This window comes from Falco peregrinus, chromosome 2, assembly GCF_023634155.1.
Source record: "Falco peregrinus isolate bFalPer1 chromosome 2, bFalPer1.pri, whole genome shotgun sequence".
Lineage (NCBI taxonomy): Eukaryota > Metazoa > Chordata > Aves > Falconiformes > Falconidae > Falco > Falco peregrinus.
Window position 1 is genome coordinate 122,074,856 of NC_073722.1, and position 24,855 is coordinate 122,099,710.

The 24,855-nt window shown below is 39.8% G+C and overlaps 1 protein-coding gene across 1 annotated transcript in view; it reads left to right on the forward strand.

Moving 5' to 3' along the window:
- Nucleotides 1–18,172, forward strand: part of ANKFN1 (ankyrin repeat and fibronectin type III domain containing 1) — a 62,330-nt gene extending 44,158 nt beyond the window's left edge. The window contains exons 11-17 of the mRNA XM_013304197.1: nucleotides 1,804–2,019; nucleotides 4,178–4,344; nucleotides 5,774–5,924; nucleotides 7,730–7,898; nucleotides 11,491–11,657; nucleotides 15,045–15,264; nucleotides 17,376–18,172. Of these exons, the coding sequence (XP_013159651.1) occupies nucleotides 1,804–2,019; nucleotides 4,178–4,344; nucleotides 5,774–5,924; nucleotides 7,730–7,898; nucleotides 11,491–11,657; nucleotides 15,045–15,264; nucleotides 17,376–18,172 (1,887 nt within the window). The remainder of the gene's footprint in view (nucleotides 1–1,803; nucleotides 2,020–4,177; nucleotides 4,345–5,773; nucleotides 5,925–7,729; nucleotides 7,899–11,490; nucleotides 11,658–15,044; nucleotides 15,265–17,375) is intronic.
- The last annotated feature ends 6,683 nt before the right edge of the window (nucleotides 18,173–24,855 follow it).

Below are 24,855 nucleotides of genomic sequence, written 5' to 3' on the forward strand. Positions count from 1 at the left end.
CTGGCTCTGCAGGAATTTAGGACAGAATGGAAAAGACCAGTGACAACACAGCTGCTAAGGGGCTAGATCAGTAGATTTAGAGACAACAGGGACTGTAATTTTGCCTGTTTTTACCACTACACAACTAAAGCAAACAAAACACAAGTGATGGGGTGCCAAACTAAGCAGACACAAAATGTTTTTAGTATAAGAATTAGTCACATATTCATAGTAGTAGGTACCCACATTCTCTATGCTAGAATGCCATTCAGACTATACAGTCAGTGACAGTAAAAACTGTTTTAATCTAGGCACATTCCTATGTTGCAGTGATTAATATGACAACTAGATGGCTAATACCTACCTGCAATGATTTGTCCCACACACAATGATTTGTGGACACACGGATTAACACAAAGTGTATACTCAAGACACGCAGTGTTAAGCAGTGATGGAGGCTAACCTCAGAAGGCAGAACAGTTAAAAAAAGAAGAGGGAAGGTGTTATACAGACATCAGCGGTATCCCCTGGAGAGGGATGCATAAAGCTGAAATAGCTAAGTTATGCCACATAAAGGGCAGTCACTGTGCTGACTACCTAGAGTTTATAAACAATTTAATAATACAGTTTATAAGTAAATATTGCCTGCTAAGTACAGATAAATCATTTCAGGATAATTTATCCATTTACAGTGTCATTAAGTTAATGTACGGCACTTCCCCAAACATACAATGTGCTACACTGTGAATTCAAGTTTGCATTCTAAACTACCCCCATCTCTATCCAGCTTACTGTAGATCTCTTGAAAAGTCACAAAGTAATGAGCATATTTTAAATGTTAGGCATTTTTCTTTAAGACATCTGGGAATCTCTTCAGTGGCTGGTCACTGGATTGAGTGTGTTTGCACCTATAAGCAGATGCCTTACTGTGTGAGGAAAGGGATTTTGACCAAAATATGTATTTTATGTGGAGTCTTTTAAAATTACTTTTCTTTAATCCTCACATATTTTCCTGGAGAGCTTTGCCCTGGTAGTTTGTTAGTTTCTGCCAGTTTTGTCTAGCACATTCTTGGTATCTGAAGTAAAAGAAACAGGGTTTGTGTCTCTTCAAATTCTTCTGTGTTCCTTCACAAACACACCACAATTTAGCTATAGAATTATTTGCATTCACCACAGATATGAGGGCCTCTTTTGTTGCTGAAAATAATCTGAATAATTTTAAAAACAGAACAGAAAATGGAGATTATAGTTAATGACCCTAACAGAAAATATTTGAAGTGTCCATTATGAATAATTTGGTAGAGGAATAATTTTGTATCATCTCTGACATTTGGTTACAGGGAGGTTAAGATAAGCACCTAGCTCTTCAGTAAATTCACATCAGAAGGGCTTCATAGATAGCAAAGGAATATCCACTAGACCAACACTGAGTGCTTTTGAAAATTGCATCCTTTATCTTTACATTACTGGGCAAAAATAGGAAGTTCTGTCAAAATAAGTGAATTACTTTGCAGTGTTGCCTTCAACAAAGGCTTTGGGTCGTAAGTCTTTCTGATGTTCTCCATTAAAAGTTGGACTAAATACTGCTGGACCAAATACATCGGAGGATCCACAATTCAACCCACAAACACAACCTGGGGAAAAACTTTTCCTTCTGTAACTGAATGATATGACTGTAGGGGAAGGGTTTGAGAAACATTATGTGTCTAGGGTTTTTTTTTTGAAGTCAATAGAACTGATGACAGTGAGCACAAAATTTCAAAAAATACCACTCTCCTGATATGTGATGAATAACTGTCATTTTACAATTTGCATTTTTTCTAGAATTTGCTGGGAACTCACAACTTAGGCAGAGTTTTTTATGAGCCAATCAAGGATCGACATGGCAATATGCTGATAGTTACTATAAGAGAAGTGGAGAGTCTTTATTCATTTTTTAATGGCAAATGGATGCAGGTATCCAAACTACAAAGCCAGAGGAAATCCCTTTCAACTCCAGAGGAGCCAACAGCATTAGACATCTTGCTTATAACAATCCAGGTAGCGCTTTACTTCTCTTACTGTATGTTATTTGCTTTTGTAAAGCCTGTGCCAGAGCCCTGATTTTTGGAAGAGTCTTGTAGAATTTTAGGCCTTAATCCAGTGCCCAATAAAATTAATGGCAAGGCTCCCATTGAAAGCGAAGACTTATATTACTTCCAGTGGGTCTGGGATCAGATCCTTAATATGTAAAATATCCATGAGATTCTAAAGAAATTACTTCAAAGACCTAGCAGAGAATAGTAGTTTCTATCAGTTTCGGGAAATCATGCTGTAGAATTCTGTAGCAAGGGATATAAAACCCTTTAAAATTCTGTGGGATGTTCTTAAGCACCTATACAGACACTTACAATTTCTACACTCCATAAGATTTTTCCATCCAACCTTGAACATTAAATCTAGGTTTAAAACCTTACTGTTCTACTTAATAAACTTGTTCTGTGAGGTTCAGAGTTCCTTGGAGCCTGGTATAGTTGCTAAAGAATTCTTTACTGACTGTAAGTCTCCTTTAATTTCTGCATAATATGGCCCTGGGCTTCACAATTAGAAAAATACCAAGGTAAGGATCGATCTTAGAAGTTGTTTTGCATAGTCAGTTCAGTTAACATCTTTGAGAAGTGTGGGTTTTCAGCCCTGCAAGAATCAAGGTATCTGTGACCTCAAGTTAAGAATAGATAGCTCACATAAAGATTAACACATGTCCTCTGTAGGTAACAGCAACCGATTCCTCACAAAATGTCAGGAGCCAATCTCTCTAAAACTCAGTTGCACGGTTACCCAAAATACTAGAAGACAAGCCATTGTCTTCATCCCTTCTTTAGCACCCTCAACTAGGTGATGACTGCTGTGGTTAATTTTTGAATTAAAGGCACTTTCCTGGGCAGAGACTGTGCTTTTTGTACCGGAAACTGACAGGCAATCAAAATACACATTACCAGGTTTTAGAAACGTTAAAAAATTTCCAAAAGACAATAAAACTTACCTGATCTATGTTAGATTTAATGTATTAAAATGTGTTAAAGGTGTAGAAAAATGTCAATCTGGGCAAAAGTTTTATATTAGGAAACCCAAAATGCAGGCCTGATCAGATTTCCACAGAGATCCTAGTGGAAAAAATGTTCCCCTAATGGTTTACACATTCCTATCTAATGCCCACCCTTTCTTCTATTACTTGTTTAATCATCGAATGGGTATTTTGTTCATGAAGTGCTTGTGAAAATGAGGGTCTAATTGCATTGGTCAGAGCCAAGCATAGCACTGGCAGATAATTTGATGGTTCCAAGAGTAAAGGCATGAGGCCAGGTGTCTTAATCCTCACCCACTGCAGAAGCACACATTTCTCAGGATGGCAGCAGACATCATTTTTAGGGTAGTTTTGGGGGACTGCTATACACAGCCTTAAAAATGTCTCCTGGCTTCTGCAAATACACCATTGTTATTAATTCCTTGTAAGCTCTATTTGTTGATAAATACATCTGTTCAGAAAACATAGCCTTTAACTAAATTCTGCAAACCAGCAACCTCCATACTCATAGAGCTCACACTCATACTCATACTCTTCCTGTTGACAGCAGGTGATACAGAAACAGTTTTTGAGAGATGTAGGCTGGGACTCCACAGGGATTTCTTTGGTGACAGTACTGGCTTATGCAGCCCCTCTCTCCCACCTTCCCCAGGTGACAGTTTTTTCCCAGTGCTGCTCTGCTCCATCGGTGTAGCTGTGTACCAAACGCAAACTAGGGAACTGCTCTGGCTGAAAAATGACTGCTCTTTTTCCTGAGTTGTTTTTCAGCTGAATCAGTTTCGTGACCCAGCTCCCTGCTGAAATGATCAGACAGGATCGCAGAGGTGGGTGTTATTTAAGCTAGTTTAAATACTACAGTTGTAGAAGATTGAAACCTCAGGGTTTTAGGCCCAATTCCTGCATGACGTGGAGGGAACCTGTGTATGGCTTTAAGTAAAAACTTGTCCAAGTGCATCCAAACTACCAGAGATTATTTATACCTTCAAGCATGTGCTTAAATGTTTTGTGAATTGGGAACACTGTTGAAACAAAAAGACAGCTATAAAAACATTTGTTGCTTTTTGATCCCAAACTCTTCCACTTATGTGGAGAAAAAAATAAGATTTTTATGTAGGACTGTTTCTCTTAAAACAGGACATACTTTCCTATCACAAACGAAGTCAGCAACGCCTCCCTCCCGGCTTGTATCTGGGTTACCTTAAACTCTGCAGTTCTGTGGATCAAATCAAAGTGCTTGTGTTGCAGAAGTTGCCTAACGTCCTGTGTCATGTTAAAATCCGAGACAACAGCAATGTCTCCAAGTAAGTGAATATATACATACTTACACACACATATGTAGGAAGAGAACATTTGCTTTAAGTTTGAAACAACTGATCAAATCTAAACACTAAGGCAATTCTGCCATTGCAAAATGATAGGTGCCAGCAAAGTTTGGCTCGGGTGCGTAGCATCACAGAGATCAGCGCTGAACCAAACAGGCACCCTGCGTGCACCCAGCAGTCTGAAGGGCTGTCCAGAACACGCACATATGAGCCCTCTGGCTTCCAAGGACGGTGTCCTGTAGTCACTCAGATTCTGCACAGTGGTAATGATCTTCATGTTTCTGTTAGGAAGATCACAGCCTGAAGCCCTGATTCAGCCTCCAGTGAATTAAATGTCACCCTTTCTACTGATTTTCACTGACCATGCGGTGTTGGTGATCTTTCTGTGTATGCCCTTGTGTAATATCTGGTTTCTCACTCTAATCCACAGCAAACATGCAGCAACTGAAAAGACATATTCAGACAAATGCTATCAGCCCTTGAACTGCTGTGCTCTGGCAAAGCCGTTCTCCCCCTTGGCCATTGCTTCCCTTGTCTATTGGGCAAGTGCACTTCTTTGTGCTGCCTAGTCCTTGCCCAGTGGGCGATGCATTTTACTGGCTTTTTTCTGGGGCTTTTTAATCCCACATCATTTCAGCAACCAGCTGATAATTTTGCATGAGGAGAAAGGTACTGGATAACTATATGGATAATAAGGATATCCAGAATGTAGTAGTTAAAGCTAACAAAAAATTTGGAAGAAATATAAAGCCTAATGCTTCAGAGTTTATAACAATCTCTGATTCTTGAAGTTTAAGATCAGATCTTTATTTAGGAGCAAATTGTACCACATCTATTACTCATCTTGTAGTGGGGTTTCCTGTAATTTTTTTTCTTGAATGTTTGGTGCTGGCTGCTTTTCAAGACTGAATACTGGACAGGGTGAATTAAGGATTTGATCCAGAAAGATGATTCCCATGTTTATCTGGTCTAAAATGGATATCTTTCGAGCAAACCAGGAAGTTCTTTGGCTCCAGTGAGTTCAAGAGAGTCTGTCACAGAAATTAAACTTCCTGCTAATTGTCACTGTTGGGATTTCCAATGCATGTTTTTTTTTAAATAACATGGTAGATAAGGAATGAAGTATGCAAAAAAGAAAACCGGAGTGTGAAGCCTTAGTGAAATATGTCAAAGGTAGTTGGACTTTCAGAGGTTTGCAAGGAATGTTCAGCCTGATGTACATGTGCTAGAAAAATTGAACTTTTCAAGTCAGATTTTTAACCATAAACAATCAGGATTGCACAAGTTTAGAATGTTTTGCTGTATGAGGATTAAACTATCAACAGATCCCAAATGCACATACACTGAATTCCTGCTTGTGCATTGAACTTTTGTTATATTTCTAATTTTAACTTGACTCAACATACAGAGATGAGTGGGAATGGATCCAAACACTTTCTGGCTCAGAATCTGTGGAAAGTATGGATCATACTTCAGACTGCCCTACTCAATTGTTCTTGTATGAGCTCCAGATGGCAGTGAAAGCTCTCCTTAAACAGATCAATCTACCTCTGCATCAGGTATTTTCCTTTATGGTATTTATCACCTTTTTAAAAACTGATTCTTAAGAACACAACTAAAAGCTACAAACTGTGTAACTTGCAAGTAGGTATTAAATGTTACGGCTACAAGAAAAGAACAGCAGAGAAGTTTTGTATTCCATTATCCTAAGTGTGCATGCAGGGAACATCTTCAATAAGACACGTATTTTCCTGCATATGTGAACATACAAGTATTAAGACACAAATTTTCAGTGAGTTCCTATTTCTGCATCTGCTAGCATATTTGTGCAACCTCAGGCAGGTGCAAATAAGCACTTTTGAATGAAACTAGTAGTTGCGAGCACCTTTACCCAGCTGGCAAAGAAAAATAGGTATTTTTCCAGGCAAGCAGGGCAACTGACTGTTCATTTGGAGGTAATAGTGAGGATGTATGGAAGCCCTGCCGAAGGCACAGTGTTTTGCTATTCTTTTACACACAGATAAACATAGCACTTTTAAAACACATAGTTCCAGACCTCCAGATTGCTGTGGGTGAGGAGAGGTATCTGGCTTCTGGCTTTACATTTAGGTACAAGAAATACGTATGTGAATAAATAAAGTCAGGGAGGATAATCTATGATGTGAAAGATCCATGAAGAAATAAGCTAAGGAGTTTGTTTCTTGTTTACATGAATTCCATTTTATTTTTGTCTACAAGGGTAAAGAGGGCTTGAAGTAGAAGTAAGTAATCTTTATATTTAGTTCAAGGTCCATTTGTGCAGCTAGAAAGATGTGGCCTTAAAATAAATTAATCTAGTTCTACATTTCTTGATTTTGAAAGGTTTAGGTTTTGCTTTTAAAAAGGAATCCATCAGTCCTGCACCGTCTAGCCTGTGAAGAGCCAAGTAAGACTCAAGTAGATCCAAAATTAAGACAGATGGCGTGCTGCTTTGTGGTCAGTCACTGTAATTCAATAGGGCTCTGTACAGGTCTCTGTGCTGGTGTATTTTCTTGGAGGTTTGGAGGTTATAGCTTTTGTGCCTTTTTTTTTTTTTTTTTTTCTTTTGAGCTAGGGACTAAAATATTTCAATGTGCAATATGTTCCTTAGGCTGCAGTTCAGCCAAGCATTTAAGCTCATCTATTGTGCATGAGAGAGAGACATAAACATGACCTTGCAGTTAACATAGTTGTAAATGTTTTGATGACTCAGGACTAAACTTCTATGTTAATGAATTGAATTTTTAATTCAACAGATTTATTTAAGTATTTTTATTATTTTTGTGGTAAACCATATCATGGACAGTGACACCGGTGCATACCCAGGGCAAAATGCAGCGCTGCACACAGCAGCTCTACGGCAGCCTCAGGCCAACTCCTGTGTGTGCCATTTTCTCGTGCTGCAGCACTTGTTAAACCTTTTCAGTGCTGTGTTGAGGGAGAGCTGCATATTTCTCTTAACCAACCCTAAATTGAATCTTAAAGGTTTTTAATTGAATCCATTTTCATGTTTTCACATAATTATGCAATCATAATCTTGAAAAGCACATGGCATGTGATCATTTTCTGCCTAATAAGAAACATAAATGTTGTTTTCAGGGGGGTTGTGCCTGTGTGTGTTGTTTTAATGTGGAACATTGCAGCTTTAAATCTTTATTTTATGTAGTGACATGAACCCACATTTAGCGCTCCCCCCCCCCCCCCCAAATATTTATGTTTTATAAAAATTCCAAGCTTGATGTTGTGCAAATTTTCTTTAATGTTTTATATCATTTGGGGTGTTGTTTATATAAGTGCCATGTTGTAATTCTCTCCTATTTCTTCCCCCGCGCGTGTCCCTCTACAGGCTAAGCACTTCCGTCTGTATACACAGGAGGTGTTGGAACTGGGTCACAATGTCTCCTTTCTTCTCCTGCTCCCCGCCTCAGACGACGTCTGCACTGCCCCAGGACAGAATAATCCTTACACCCCACACTCAGGATTTCTTAACCTCCCTCTTCAGATGTTTGAACTCGGTATAGTAGCTTGCTTCACCTAGAAATATTAACGCAGTCTCCTTATAATAAAATCACAAAGTTGTATCTGTTTTCCCCCTTGTCCCAGTGGAGAGTCAATAAATCACACGATGGCTTTGGCAACAACACTACCTATAACTGTGTACAAGTTATAGAGGGAGCAGAGCGGTTAAAGCATATACTGTAACCATCATTATTGAAATGCAAAGCGTAGACCAAAGCCCACAGTTATCCAGTATGTGCCTATAAGCTTATTTGGAAGATGATGTTCTTTAAAAAACAGAACCAAAAATTACACACAACATAGCAAGGCTGGAGTGTGAAAGGAGATGCAAAAAAAAAAGAAAAAAATCCCTCTAAATTGTCACAAGAATAATCACTAGTTTTGTAGAGAATAATTTTTACAGTTCCTTGTTGCAGATGGTCTGCAAGGTCTGACTGCCCTCACAATTTAGTGAAAGGTCTGAGTGGAGTTTCCCACATGAGGGTCATGTTTTTCCTGGGGAAATGCAGAAGACTCAGTCCTATTGCTCTGGTGCAGGAAAAGCCTGTCGTGAAAAATGCCAAAGCACTGGACTTGAATCTGCTTCTCTAGGGAGCTCATCCTCTGCTGTAGCAAATTCAACCCTCTTGTTCCACTGCATTGCTGACTGGGTAAGAATTCCCTAAAACAGAGTTTTCCAGCTATCTCACTGAGGCATAAGATGCTTTAGCTTCAAGGTCCTCTATTTCTCATTTCTTCTTCTTCAGTCCACAGAGGAAAGAAAGGTTCCACATAAAAGCAGCTCATAAGGAATTAATAGCTCTTTATAGGAAGAATATTATAAGTATGGGGACTGCTGAGCCTTACACATTAGTCTCTTCTGTTTCTTTCTGGACTGTAAAACTGGATTTCTTTCTTTCCTCTGCCTTGGAGAAGGCACAAAGACACGAGCCAAAACGGATGGAGTCAGTACACAAGGAGCCACTACAGAATACGTGTCTCGTGGCAACTGTGAGCTCAGTGATATCTCTCTCTGGTGTTTATGTGACACCACAGAATCAAAGAGTCATAGAACTGTTTAGGTTGGAAAAGACCTTTGCGTCCAACCGTTAACCCAGCACTGCCAAGCCCACCACTGAACCATGTCCCTAAGTGCCACATCTACATGTCTTTCAAATACCTCCAGAGACAGTGACTCAAGCACTTCCCTGGGCAGCCTGTTCCCGTGCTTGACCATTACCACACTATTCCTGATACATCATTGCTAAGCGCTGTTGGAGTCACTAATGTAGGAGAACAACGACTAGACGTTAATGGAGGGTCTTACCAGGACTGCATCTCTGCAGTCACAATAGATCCATGACCTGCCATCATCCAGCACCACAAGCCTTATTTGGATCAGGCAGGAATACCTGATTGTGTTTATGCCACACCAACCACAGCAAAGTGGTGTCTGTGACAGCACTGGGGTTTTATGCTGGTTGTGGGAGGACAGATGACAGCTGAGCTGCCACAAAATTGTGAGTTGTACAGACAGACAATACATAAACTGGTGTAATCTGTCAAGGCAAAGTTACCCCCTCAAAATAAAACTAACATAACTGAACTAGAAGAGTTAGTTCAGTGCTTTGGGTCATATAACCATGGCTGCGGTGCCCTAAAGCCAGACCTATTACCGTCCTGACACGCAACCCTGAAGCCTACAGCTGGGCTGTGTATTGAGCATGTCATTTCTCCCTGTGAGAGGTGGCTGCTGCATCTGCTGTGCAAATTAATGCATGAAGCATCTTCACCTCTGGCGAAATTAACCTCCACACAGACTATTTAATGCTCTTTATATGGTATACAGGCCAGGGGCAGGAGTCGTTCTCACTTCTGCGACGTATTATGCATTGGGCTGACAAAGCAATAGACACTGAATGGGACGATGCAGTACAGCTAAACGTGACAGAGTAATCTCTCAAAAATCATTCTGGGTGCAGACCTCTGTTTAGCAGTGGAAAAGCAGTTCATGGTGGAGAAAACAGTATGGAAAGCTGGATTTTACTTTTGAATATTTTTTTTAAAGTAAGCAATCATCTGGCCAAAGGCAGATGACATTTCTGTATGACTTATTATATATGTATCCCTGATGTTCTATAAAGTGACTGTGATTCACATCTCAAATATTAGAAGCTTCCATTCCCCATTAGCTGGTGGCTACCAAATATATAATTGCATAACCACAAAAGACTATGTTGAAGTAACATTTGTTAAAGTAACATTAAAGGGTCTGACTTAAAACCACAAAGGCTAGAAACTTCAGCACTGAAGCTGAAACCGCAGCTGTAATTCACTCAAGAGTCCACCACATATGGCATATATACTGTAAGACCACACAGTATTCAGACTAGATCCCTGCAATATCTAGGCATCATTGAGAAACCAGAATGTAGAGTTCTTTCTTTCACTCTTTTTTGTGGGATTTCTACGTTCAGATTAAGCCTTTATTGTTATGCTAATTCCGCTTCTGTGATTGGGTTTCTTAGTTTGAGAAATTCTCTTCAATTATTCTTACCATGTTGTTTGCAAGGGACAAGTAGACATATAACACTGGTTTTGTTTCTTTTTTAATATTTATGATAAGGATAATATATGCAATTTACACTTTAAACACCCTGAAAAATATGCCACAATCCATACAAGCAGCAGTAGTAACCCAACTGGCGTTTGCTGCTATAACAAAATCACGCTGTATGCTTGCGTTTATTGAAGCACCAATGAATGGGGAGGTATTTCTGAAAACTTGTTCTCCCTCAGCAAGCTTTGGTATGTCTGTACTGCAGTTCGTAGAGATAACTGGTAGGTTTTGCCTGAGCAATTGCAGATTCTGGAATAATGTAGCTTTAAGAGGCCAGGTAAATTAACATTTGTGAAGCTCCATGGCACTGCAGCCGGACTCCATTATCTAGTTACCTCTTTTAAAGGCAGCTCAGAGAGCTCTGTGCTGCTCCAAAGTCAAATTACACAAAGCAAGAGGTCATGCCTGAACTTGCTGGGTTACCCTTCTGCATCAGAGTTCAGAGGATGATGATAACACCTAAAAGAGTTTTGCTTCACCCAAACTGTGATATCACTGAAATGCTTTTACTACTGAGTCATTTACATTTAAGTTACTATTTAAGCTAGTCTAGCCCATGAGAAAGTTATCATCCTTCAAAATGATACTTTCTTTCTGAAACACTCAATTAAAAAAATAAAAGATGAGTTCTATTTTCCAGTCATGTCACTACTTTCTTGATAAAAGAAATTATGAGCTATAAAAGCCTTAGAAAGAGCCTTTCTAATTAAAGCTATCGAGGGCAAGATAGCCTCTGGAGTTGCATACTACGGACCTGATTATCCCTTCACTTAGATATAAATTAGAAATTGCTCTTTTGAAATCAGTGAAGTTACAGGGTAAATCCAATGTAAATGAGAGGAGACTAAGAGCTTATTTATTTCTAGCTTAAAGTAACTCACCCAGAGTTGGCAATTGTATTTAATAAAGTTTGTGTACTGAAGACTAAGGATTTCATATTTCATAACCAGAATATAACAATGTTTCCTTTGCACTTGGTCTTTTCACAGTTCATTTTTGCTGTTACAAGGAAAAATTTATAAGCCTGTATTGCCGCCTTTCTGCTGTCATAGAGCTGGACTCTCTGAAAACCCAGCAATCCCTAAGGGAAGCAATTTCAGACAGTGAAGTCGCTGCAGCCAAACAAAGACACCAGCAAGTTATAGACTACATACAGGTAATAGTCTGTTTCTGACTATTCCAAGGAGATTTTAAGGTGGCTTTCTTAAAAACTGCATAGGGCTGTAATTTGAAATCTAAATGGAGAATTATTCACAGACATCATAAAAAGAGCAGTTGTATCAAAAGTGCAATTCTGTTTTTATGAAATTCAAACCCAGAACATGATTTCCTTAGTAGTTGCTTTTATACAAGGATTTTTATGGGTAAAATCAAATGACAGTTATACTAGACTGTTATAAAGAAATGTGTCAGTCTGCCTGTAAAACTCCCTCCCATCTAATGTAAGTAGCACTATGCTTGGGCATTCATTTGTGCAATCGTTTTTCTCCTTTGTCTTCCTTAATTGAGAACATTTTTCATTATGATAACTTGCCAATTTAAAAAAATAAAATGAAAATTCAGACTAGGTTGTGGGGACAATCTTCACCAACGATATCACAGTGAAGAAAGCAGCTCTGCATTTAAGATGGCAGTTTAGCCCAAAAAGCATCTGTAAGTCAGTCCAGCACTATGCAGTAATATTGCTTCAGTCCCCCAACGCAGAAGGACCACAAATGTTACCATACTTGTCTACTTTGCTTAGCCTTTGTCTCTCACACTGATCTTCCTGTACTGTTCCCAGATCAGGACTTCAGCTGCTCAACTCAGGGATGTTCAAACTACACCCCACTGTGCAGCACAGCCAGGCCTGCCCTTTCGCAAACCATTCTGGCAATTGCTTATTTATAGATAAAACTCATGACCTTTGCATTGTGCATCTATGGACATAGTTAATTTGTCATTCTACAAGTGAGGTGCAGATAATTTTACAGCTCTATATTCTTCATATTCAAGCAACCTTCTGTTGGAATAGAGGCCAAGACAACCATTTATCCCATTTATAATGGGATTCGGCCCTCCATTATTACGAACAAGATGATAAGATTTCTGTTCTTCTTTGCTTTGAAGTCAGATCCTCTTTGCCTTGCCCACTTTGAAGCTTCTGGCAACCTGGCATGCAGCAGAGAGGAATCTTCCATTGTCCTTTCACCGCTCAGTCCTCTCCTTCCTTCTCATCTTCCCATTCTCACTCAGAAAATCTAGCTTTTTCCCAGTGTGCAAGAGCATTTGGAAAAATCTTATCCTTCACACCAAAAATAAGTTTATGTATATTAATATGCGTGCACTGTACAGACAGTTCTCTTCTCCATGTGACTTCTCCATGTGACTCCATGACGTATATATGTGACTCAGTGTTTGAGTCAGATACATATGCTGGGAAAATATGGGAGAACATTTTAAACTTCAGTGCTTTGTGCTGAATTATTGTGACAGTGTATTAGCCTTGTCAGGTTTCCTCTCAAATGAAAACCAGCTGTATTCCACCTATTGGCAAAGTATCTCAGCCCACCACATACCGCAATCTTCAATGGTGACCACAAAACCGCAAGAGCATTTGTGTGATCCTACATCTAAGACAGTGTTGAAGTCACTACACAAACCAAACATTGTAAAGAGCAAGGGAGTCTATATAAATGCTGTTCTGAAAAGGAGTCAGAGCGCAACTGAAAAGTAAAAATTAAAAAAAAAAACAAAAAAAACCAAACCAAAACAAAACAAAAAAAAACACAACCAAAAACCAACCAGCAGATAAGATACTTCGAGTGTCTTTACCAGAATATTACACAGCCAGCAAGAAAAGAAATATACAGGCACTGAAACTAAACCTGAAGTTAAACTGCAATTTATAATGCTTCAAATAATTTATAAGCATAATGCTTCAAATGTTCCTAAAGTGTAAAAGAATCATTAAAATGACTGGTCCGTTATCCCAGGAGACACTACAGAATGGCATCAGGATTAGCATTTTATTAAACTGCATGCAGTATTAATTTTGTTCAGGGCTGAGGGAGGATCACGGAAAGGAAACCTAAAATCTCCAAAATCAAATAGGTGGGACGTTTGCTAACTGACATTCTCTTCATGGAGCTACACTGAAGTCTTGAAATGATGTAGGATTATGAATTAATTCTGAACCATTCACTATTCTTATCAGTGTATGTCCTTAGCTCAAATTGACTCAGTGGCAAGGCTTGCACTGACATCATTGGAGTCGGGATTTCACCTTTATGTAAAAGTGGCCATAGTAGGTCAAAACAAAGATCCAGCTATCCAGCTATCCTGTCCCCCAAACCGCTCACCAAGAACTACCCTAGCTAATCTGGCATCTACGGTATCCCTCAGCAATGAACTTCACACTTTGAATGTGCATTTTAGGAAGAAGCATCTCCAGGTAAGAGTATGTGTTGGAGGACTTAGAATGTATCAGTCTGCGGTCCCATTTTCACTGACCCCTCTGCCACTGCCCGATTTGATAATACTGCACGAAGTACCCCTCCGTCTTGCCTGTCCCTTTACTGACCCAGGGCTCCCGTTCTTGCATTCCTGCAGAATGCAGCTTGTGTAACTGCATAGGGCTGTAATTCCCCTGAAACATTGCAATATTACTATGAAGGATCACTTCTTTAAATGCAGAATCTTCTGTAGAAAGAGGAGTACAAGGGAAGTTCTAGAAGGGATACTGGAGCAGAAGGACATGATACAGCCACTGTAATTTGCTGGTTGCAGCAGCATTTGCTCAGTCATCAAACATCTTGAATTACTTTGAAGATGTTAAGTGTTCCATTATTAAAAGACTCTCAAGACCCACATTAAACAGCATCTTTCTCTCTGCAGATACTTAAAGCTATATCCTAATATTGATTCAGGCATTTGTCTCTTATTGCCATCAACAGGCATGTCTTAGAACTGTCTTAGTGTAGATTTATACTGTTAAAATGTATACAGACCGGAATGATGGTAAGGGAGAAACCTGCAGTTTGGCTCATACCTGTGCTTCAACCCTCCATGTATATATATATTCTTCCACACGTATGTATATTCTTCTGTTAAGAACTAGGTTTGTTCTGAGCACTCTGCTTTTGAACACAATCCTGGATTTGCAAGGATGCTCAAGAAGTCTTGCTTTCATTCCAACACAGAACGAAACCAACTTTCAAGTGTGCTAAAAAATTGATCAAATTTCTTACTCCATCATAAGACAATTTTCATTTCCTTTCCATGTCAGAGTTTAGGCCTGGATTCACCCCTGTTAACTACAGGTTTTTAACTGAGGTACCTAATTTGAGAGTGTGATGGCTCTAAGCAGCCTCTGCAGTGGTGGAAGAGAACAAGCACCTAACCAAAGGCAGTTCTAACACCTGAATCTGAAGTGTCCTGTCAGGGGATCCTGCTTCTGTTGGCAGTGACTACACACCTACTTGGACACCTGAAGAAAGTACATACTTAGATAAAATTAATACACAGACTTCACTGTACTTTTTCACCATTTTTTTCCCTACAGCAAATTGATGAGATCTGGAGAGAAATGAGATGGATCACGGAAGCACTGCAGTATGCAAGATACAAGCAGCCAGCAGCTGGCCTACCCATAAAGAAGCTTGTGGATCTTTCAGAGGAACACTCTCAAAAGAAAATCAGTTCAACCTCTTCACATCTAGATTGTCTTCCTTCACCTCCCCCTTCACCTGAGGCTAGGACACAAAGGAGAAAAGCTGTGAATGGTAAGAGAACTTTTCTTTGTTCGTCAGGTGAAATCCTTGAACTCACTTGTAACAGTTCTTTTTCTAAAAGGAGTGAACCTTTCCCATACCTGCCAAGGTATTTTAACAATCATTTTACCAAAATTTGCAACTCGATACCCTGAGATCCTTCTACAATCTTTACAACCATTTTTTTGTTTCAACTACTCGGAATAATCACTCATCAGCCAACTGTGTCACCTCACTGTTCCAGATCATTTAACAAACAGGTTGGAAGAGACAAGTGTTATCACTGACTTCTCCATGATGTCCAGAATTAGTAAAATCCATCCACAGTGAAAGCTGGCTACCTCACTTGTTGTCTACACCAAAAATCTGTGATTAATAAATAAAGGGAGCTTTCCCTTCATCTCAATTACAACTTCATTGCTTCAAAACCTGTGGTAAAGAAGCCTGTCAAATGCTCTGCGGAAATCTCAGGATGCCTGTGTATTAATTGTGCAAATTCAGCATTTTATTAGACTGGTGAGACATGAGTTACTAAGAAAAAGCTATTGACCCTTTTTCATCACTCATCTATCTACTCTACACCATAGTTTGTAATAGTTTGTCCAGAATCTAAGTCAGACTTTTCCATAGTCTCCATGTGTCACCTTCTCTTTCTCTGATCGTCATTTTCTTTCCTTGCTTTGAGTGTTCCTCTGCTTTGAAGCCATTCTTTCCAATGCTCCTCTTGCTTTGTTTTGACAGTGCAAATTTTAGTGCCAACAGTAGTTTGATTTAACACTCATTTTCACATACCTCAGTGTTTTCAGTGTCTTAGACAAGCACTTTAAAACACAGAATTAAACAAGTAAGTACCCACCTCATTGGCCATTATTCCTTCTCTGAACACTGGGAAAATTAAACTGATGAAAGAAATGGATCACAGCAAATAAAGATGAAGCAGATTAAACAGTAATACCCAATTTGCTAACAGAATAAGGACTTTGGAGAAAAATGTAAACCATCATTCTGCTGAGCTGTTTTTAAGCAACAATTAAATGAAACAGTAGAAACAAAAGCAGCAGATGCTGTGTTAAACATCTGCCGTGAACATTTTTGTAAGGTTGTTTTTTTAAAAAAATTGGCAGGTTTATACAGTTAAGAAAAATTAATAAATCTACTCTGAATAGATTAGGTTAAGAGGAAAGAAACCCAAAGATGGTGGTGCTTTAATTCGCTCCAGCACAGTGGGGTTCTTTCTCAGTATCTCTCTGTGAGCTATTATTTTGCCCCGTATTACAAGCAGAATAATCCTTAGGTCTCGCACCATGTAAAGTAGAGCATTACCTTGTCCTACATGGGCTTGATTCATTATTGTTGTGCTACATGGTACCTTAGGTCAAAGTGAATAGTCAGCACTGTATAGAATCTACTTTTTTTTTTTTTCTTGGATCTAATATAAACCATCCAGCGCATCAACCCATCCTGCCACATATGCCACTATTTACTATTTTATTGATCCTTCTGTAGCCAAAAGAGAGCAGTGATTTCAGTGCTAGCGTGAGTTTTGGTCAACAAATTCAAATGTGAATCGTGCTTTGGCTTTGAACATGCATAAAGCACCTGATGGGCAAAAGGGTGGGTTTTGTTCATCTGCCTCCATGTCTGGCCTCAAGCCTTTTACACACACATACAGTTGCACCCTACTCACAGTCACAGAGGTATAAATCTGAAGTAACTTAACTGACATCTTTAATAAAACCAGAATCTGGATTAGAGTTTTTCTCTCTCCCAAATCTCCATGTCTAAGAACTCTGGTGAAAACAACATAAAAGAAAACAGATCCCTTCAGAACTTAGTCCCAATTCAAAATAAATTCTTCCCTGTACTTATTATAATAAATTAATCCTTTTTGGTTTTGCTAATTCTACCACCACCTCTCTAACACATCTGCAAATCCTCCCTGACTACTGTCTTTGCTGTCACCTAGGCCCATGCACAGTTCCACAGAGGAAACACACACACATTTTAAGATTTGTAGATTTGGTTCTAAATTAAGAAAAAAAAACAAAAACCAAACATAACTGACAATTAAGCAATTTCTCTCCTGTGCTTGTCTTCCTAGCGTTAATCAGTTCTCTTTGCAGATTCCCAGCCCTGCTCAGATGAAGAAGGCTGCTCTGAAGTTTTCCTTCCGACCGACAGTGACTATGACTCCAGTGATGCACTAAGCCCCAGAGAATTAGACCTGATTTATTCCTCCTCACACGACATATCCCAGCAGGCAGGCAGTGGCCTGGGTGGCAGTGCACCTGACGTTCTCCAAGTCCACGACATGAAGCCTTGCCTAACATTGAAAGAAGGCCTGACGGAGGGTAGTGCCTTTGATACTAATGCTGAATGTTGCACAGAGAGTATAGGCAATCTAACGATGTCAGGGCTTACATCAAAAAGCATTGATAAGTCCTCTGGCTCCAAGCAGCCACTGAGCTTTTTAGGGAAAAAAAAGCTAGGGAAACATCAACATTACAACTACTTCAGCCGGCATCATCGTTGGCTGCGTGTGCACAGTGAGACACAGTCTGGCTCTCTGTCTGAAGGTGTGTACACTCAGCATCTCATGAGATCTCCAGACTTGTCTCAAGAACCTACCTCCAGTGAGCAGTTAAAGATTCCCATCTATGGGTCTCGGAGCACTTTCTTACCTCATGCATCCAGCCTTCCAGAAGATGGGAAAGGCAAGTATGAGGAGTCAAGGCAGAATGTCCATAGGATACATGTGGAACCTTGTAAAACACCACTTCTGGGTGAAGAGAACAAGTCCTGGGCAATGAGCGCACAGTCTGTAGAACACAGGGATGTGCACAATGCTATGCAACAGATAATGGGTCCAGATGACCAGTCGGGTTCTGCTGTCTCAGAAGTCTTCAGCAGCACGCTTTAACCCTAGACTTCTGCATTGCTTCCCATTGCTTCACAATGAAATAGTGAGCATTACGCGTGCAGGGCCATTACTTTCAAAACCATTTGTAAAAATCCAGCTTCTGAAATGGCAACTCATGCCACTCAAAAGAACTCTAATCTTTGGACTTCACCGGATTTCTGGTCATACAGGAGTATCTGTCATGATGCAAGCACTATTATTGGCATCTGCAGCTTTTGCAGGTAGAGTCGTAACAGTCACCACATAACAGAACGGTCTGTGGCTGCAAATCTAATAATCAGGTTTTGCAGTTCTCTTGATTTTCATGTTTTTCTGAGCATGCAAGATTTTAAGCATGAGAGGTTCTGCCTGCAAGTTAGCAGAAACTGTAACATCCTTGGTGTCCTCATGTTAGGGCTGTGTCCTAAACTTCTGTTAACCTGTTTTCCACCATTTCCTATAAATTTTTCTACTTCTCACCCTTCTTGAATGGATTTAGGTTGCATATAACTGAAGTGCTAACTGTTCTAGTAACAGTCAACCCAGAGTTTCTAGCCACTTACATAGAAATGAAAATCCTTTCAATATCTAGAAAACGCTGTCAACACCATCTCTGAATGCTGTCACAGCCTGACATAATTATCACAGTGGTTTTTTGCAGGAGCTTAGATTTCAAATTATATAAGTAGCAAGTTATTTTAAAAGCTTAGGAGGTGAACCTTTGAGGTCAAGAGCAGGCAGAATGAGGACAAGGAATTCCGAATATTCTGAAGGAATAATATGTGGGGTCTAAGTGAGATTGAAGTGAAGCTTGGTCTTTTCTTCTGCCCACCAGAAAAGAGCACATTTCTTTATATTGGTGGCACTTTCAAACACCCATTGGAAAGAAATGCCCCTACTTTTGTTCCTGAATATTCATGGTAAACTTCCGGGGTATTTGGTCACCATGTCTGCAAGTGGGATATTCTGGCAATTCAGATTAGGGAAATTTGGGGTGCATTTTAAATCTAAGATGTTTTATGTGGGCCACCAATAAATATTAATATCATAAGGAGGGTGGGAGGTGGTGTTTTAGCATGCTTTATTTGTCTAAAGGCAGATCACAGTGAGTCGTGATTTGTCCTTTGCAACCAGAATAAGACTTACAGTACTACAGAAGATGATTTCAAAAATTAAATCTGTATTAATGAGAACCATAACATTTGAGTCACTTAAAAATGAGCTAATGTAGAGAGAAACCCCAGCTGTTGCACAAGCTTTAGTTTTTCTTAAACAGTTCTTGAAGTTTAATTTTATAGGCCACATTCCTGCTGGTTAAATTCCCTCACTCCATGTTTGCGCAGCCTTCTACCTTTCAATTTTTCAGCCTCCAGATGGATACATTCTAAGGCCTCCAATAAAGAGATTTGAGTTAAATAGTTGAGTTTACAAGTCCTTGAGGTAAAGGTAAGGATTTGGGCCCATGATCTGTGGTCCTTATTAAAATAGCACTTCCATAACCCTGGTGCTATTAAAATCCCTGTGAACTCAATCCATAAATTCAAAAATAAATGTTATTCACTATTTTATGCTTGGTCAGTGTGTGGAAGCCAAGAAGAGTCTTCGCAGTGATACAAGGGCAAAAACTTTCTATAAGGGATTAAAGTTTGTAACTTTTCTTTCTGGGAGAGGGAAGTTCACTTTTTGCACCAAAAACATTCATTCATTAGCTGATCCAAAGCTCAGTGAGGATGGAAAGACTTCCTTTCACTTCCACAGGGTTGGAATGAGACCCATACTGAAAATTCCTGTGGGTGAGAAGATGCAGGGGGGGGAGCAGAAGTGTCAGTGCCAATTTGCAGCTAGAAGGACATACATTGTATGTTTTATGCCACATGGAACTGCACGGGGAAAACCTGACTCACACACCATAGAACCGAACAGTGATGGTTCACTGTCCCTGAAGGCAGTGACAGCTTGCTACATTAGATTACATTCATTAGCAGAAAGCTTTTCACCAGGGAGGGCCAGAACAATGTAATGCTCATATCCAGAAGTCAAACTAATTTACACTGTTTTCCAGTGTACAGCACCTAGCCCAGGCTCTCCCTAATCTATTTAGCCTCTAAGTAAAACTGCCGTAAAACTGTCTATTAAAGAATAAAAATAACAATATGCTGAGGCCATATGTTTTTGCAGGAAGCGATGAGATAAAACAAGATGTTCCTAAATGAAACCCACCCTGCTTTGCTTTGGCTCTTCAGGAACAGCGAGGGCAAGAAGTAGAAAAATCTACAGCAGAACAGGTATACACTGCTGGTTAGATTAGGATGTAAAAATCTGTTGCCTACTCCGTCTGCTGGACTTTTCCAGAAGTAGTCATGTATCTAACAAAGTGCTGGATCCTTTTCTAGTAGAAAGGGCTTGACTTCGTCATAATCTCCTGTGCTAAGATGGAATTTGACTCTGAGAGTGCCAATGCTAGTCACGGTCTACCCCATCTTGATTTTAACCTTGTCATACAGAAGTAGGGTTTAAATGATGGCCACAGAGGCATGCTTCCTTGATCCCATTACCTCCTGACTGAAGTTCTTCCACACAGTTTAATAGTCAAAATAGTAATTGATGGTTCTGACTTTAAATACTCCTGGTTATAAAGTACTGAATTATCTTTTGATAGAAATACGTGTTCTTTGTTCAAAATTGCTCTCCCTACCTATTCAGCGGGTGACTGACTAAAGCAGCTCCTTAAAAGAATAGTAACGAACACCCAGAGACAAATAATAGTAGAAAGTGGTGCCTTTCAAGTACTGTCATAATACTAATCATAGTACTTCTGCAGTTCCCTTAGGAAGATCGCTCACATTTCACAAGAAACTACTGCAATTCAGAAGAATCCTGCAGAACACTTACCCTTGTCCCCACTCCATAAAGGCATGAGTGACTCTTCTGAGTAGAGCTTAGAGGTAAAGGCTCACCATCAAGAATAAAATTAATGTTAGAGACTCAGACGTTTGCTTTAATTACTAGGAACCCTTTCTCCAGGTTGAGCTAGAGTGCCCCTCCAAGGATTCTTGCACAGAAATGGGAAACGGTGTGGCTCAGAGCCCACTGCATACTAGAATTTCATTAGCCAGCACACAGCTCATTCAAGTGAGTCTGTACCCACCTTATTTCAGCTGAAGCTCTGCTCTAAAATGGGTACTTAGGCTTTGCAAATCTCTCTCTTATTCATATATCTTGCCACAGAACCTTTGTCCTGCATTTTTCAGGGAGTGTGTTTTCACCTGGGCTGAACCCACTCCCTCCTATTTCTAGGCATGACTTGGACTGGCTAGAAAAGAATACAGTGCTTTAATATTATGACTCCACAGGGAAAAAAGACGTGGACCATATCTCCCCATTTAGTGGTCTAAAACTTTCCTGTTTCTGCTGGTAGGAAGCAAGATATAGGTAAACTGCAAGGTTTACACTCAGAATTCCTTGCATCCGCAAGAAGGCAGTCTGCCCATGGACAGTTTGCCTCAAGAAACCTGTGACTCAAGCATTTATTTCCCATACTTGTTTTCTGTTTTTTTTCTTTCCCTTTAGATATTAATTAACAACTGGATTTTTCTATACAGTAAGAGCACACACAGAGAAACCTGTAATTAATAGTTTGAAATGCAGACATTAAAGCGAGAGGGGGAAGACGGAATATTTTATCCTGAACATTTATGTTTAGAGTGCTTTGGAAAGAGATAGTGCATCTTTAAATTCTCTATGGCATAAAGAAACGCATTAAGTTGCTGGTCAACTCCTTCAAGGTGTTTAAATGCATGGCTCATGACTGTTATGTAAAACTTTAATACAGCCTTACAAACAACAAGGGTATAGTGTACTTGAAAATACAGTGTACAGCTTGGAAACTTACTCTGAATTTCTCTGAGGTGTTGAACTTTGCCATCAGCAAAAAGTATTTTTAGTAAAGAGGCCTTGAATTTTCAGACAACAGAGATTTCATCAGGTTGAGTCTGATTTTTCCACTACAGAAAAACATTAAATAGCTAGAATAGTTTATTTGTAAGTATAATTTATCTTTCGACTCCATGAAGTAGAATTCATAAGGCTAAATCATGCCCAGAAGTGAGAAGCAGAGCTGTTCGCCCAGTACACTCTTTGCAAACCCCAAGGGCAGCGCTCCCCGAGGTGGGCTGCACGTGCCCCTCCGCAGCACGCTCTGGCCAGCAGCTCCCCCTGCGCGGGCGCCCTCCCTTCTGCTAGGCAAGCACTCGTGAGGTCACGAGGAGCCCTTGTGTTGGTATGACGGGCTTTGGAGCTGGCCCCATACGTTGCTGAAAGTTGTACAGATCCCATCAGCTCAGAGACCACCCCTCCTCGGTACTGGTGTTTATGGGCTCCTGCCCAGCCAGCTCTCTCATACTGGGCTTTTGGAGGGAAGTAAGAGCCAGGTAGAGTATCTTCCTCCGTCTTTCTGTACTACAGCAAGTACTTGGGCACGATTTAACCTTTAAACCAGTCATCCTATATCAGGGCAATGTGTTACTAAGCTTGTCTGTCACCAGGCTACAGAAAACCTCTTTTGCTTGTCAGATAATATTTTTTATGTTTATTGTTATTTTTCTTCTCCTTCTTGGAAAAGCTATGTGAAATTGATCTAACATTAGAGAAAGTGATTGGTGTAGCACTGATCTACCTTATTACTGTGAACTGTAGTAATTTATTCAGCAGATCTTAAGCTAAATGCACAGACTTCTTGTGGTTGACTTTATTATATAAAGGTCAGTTTGGGCCCAATCCTGCTGTCCTTGGACCTCATTCCAGGTTCTTTTGCACCAGTGTAAATCAAGAGTGGTTCCACTGAAGCTGAGTCAGGTATCACCCTGTATACATCGGCATCCCTCCGCTCGCTCACGGGGCTGGCGCAGTACCAGCTGAGGATCTGGATCAGTGGAATCATCATGACAACACATTTATGCTGGTGTAAAAACTGGTATGTGTAAGGAAGACAGAAGGGGTTTTATCTCATGGAGTATTCCCCCAGAGGTCACAGGGACCATTGTCGGAGGTGGGCCCAGAGAGCGAGCCCACCCTGCTGCTGTGTTACGTGTTGGGGGAGTGGGGGGGTGGGGGAGGGGGATACACACTGCATAATATATTGCTACATTTTATAATAGGGACCAAATTTCTCTCCCTTATTATGCAAATGAATCCCCTACTGAATGCAATGGGAGTTCCAGTTTTTTTGCTGATAAAAATGAAGACTGTTTAGGGTTATTGGGGACTTGGGGGAGGGGAAGAGGGATTGTTTGTTTTTTTCCCCTCAGAGAAAAAGTAATTTAAGTGAAATGTGCAAGGCAGCATTTAATTGCTTCCTGCCTTGTTTGTACATAGCAATTTGGCTGTTTATTGGTTGTCTTTGTTCAGATTTTTATTGTAACTTTTTGCTATATATGCAACCAAGCGTATGTTAAATTTTAAACTTTGGTACACAATAATGCACAATTTTATGTGCTTTACAACTTTGTAAATACATAGATGAACAATGTGTGCTGTGCTAACTGTGATCTTGGGACTTGACACAACAATATTTTCATGCATATGTACCTGCAAATGGTTTGAAAATAGCAAAATATATATTGAGGATGGCCATGAGCCAAGAGTAAATGAGTGCCGTATGACTCATGCTTCTTTAATAATTCCTGAAAGAGGCATGTATAGTACATAAAATAGACAATAAAAATAATTTTCAGGACTACAAATATTTTTTATAACTTCAGATATTAAATACTATTTTAGAAAAAAGATTGGTTAGTAAAAGAAATCTTAGGTTTATTCAAGTTAATCGTTGTCATAAAAATGTTCTTAACATAGATTTTTTTGTTTGATCTAATATCATAGAAACCTAGCTCTTTTAAGATTTAGAAGACTTGAAGTGCTCTTGCATTCTTACAGCTCCTGTGATCTTCTAAAATTATATACTTTGTCTTCTCCCTCATTAACAAAAAAATGCTATTGTATACATTCACATAATCCTAAATACCATGTGTACTTGTGTATAATCTTTAAACTGTATTTTTTGAAATACATTCCATTTGATTAGCTTCAAGTACCCATGTATATGAGCTTTACAATCCATGGAAATCTGAATGTAGTTTGTGTTGTTCCCTGAATTCTTTTATTTTTATTGGGAAGTGACTTTTTCTAAGGCCAAGCTTTCAAATATGGTCTCCAAATTTTGACTTTGGTCTACATATTCAGAAACCTAAATGAAATAGGCATGGCTTCCAGAGTCTGTGGGTAAAAATAACCTCTCATCAAAGTCAACAGAAGTTGAAACTCAAATTATATAAATGTAAATGCCTTAATACAGAAGTGATATCTGGGCAGTCAGATTTGTAGTGGCATCCTTCTAATCCATGCATTACAACCGCAGAAGTTGCTGCCACGCAAGCATCTTTGCATCAAGGCAGTGAGCAGCACCCCGACCGCGCAGGCCGGCAGGCTGAGTCCTCTCCCCCAGCCCAGGGCTGTCGCAGGGGCTCGGCAGCTTTCGGCTGCGTGTTTACAGTGACAGCCTGGCAGAATCCGCTGTGCGTTCCTGGTGTGAATCCCTGCTTCCAGGCCACATTGCAACAGTACCGTGTTGCAGATATGTATAACCTGCCTGTAGTCAAGAAACACCCCAAATATTACCTGCTGAGGGAATTACCTTATAAAAGTGA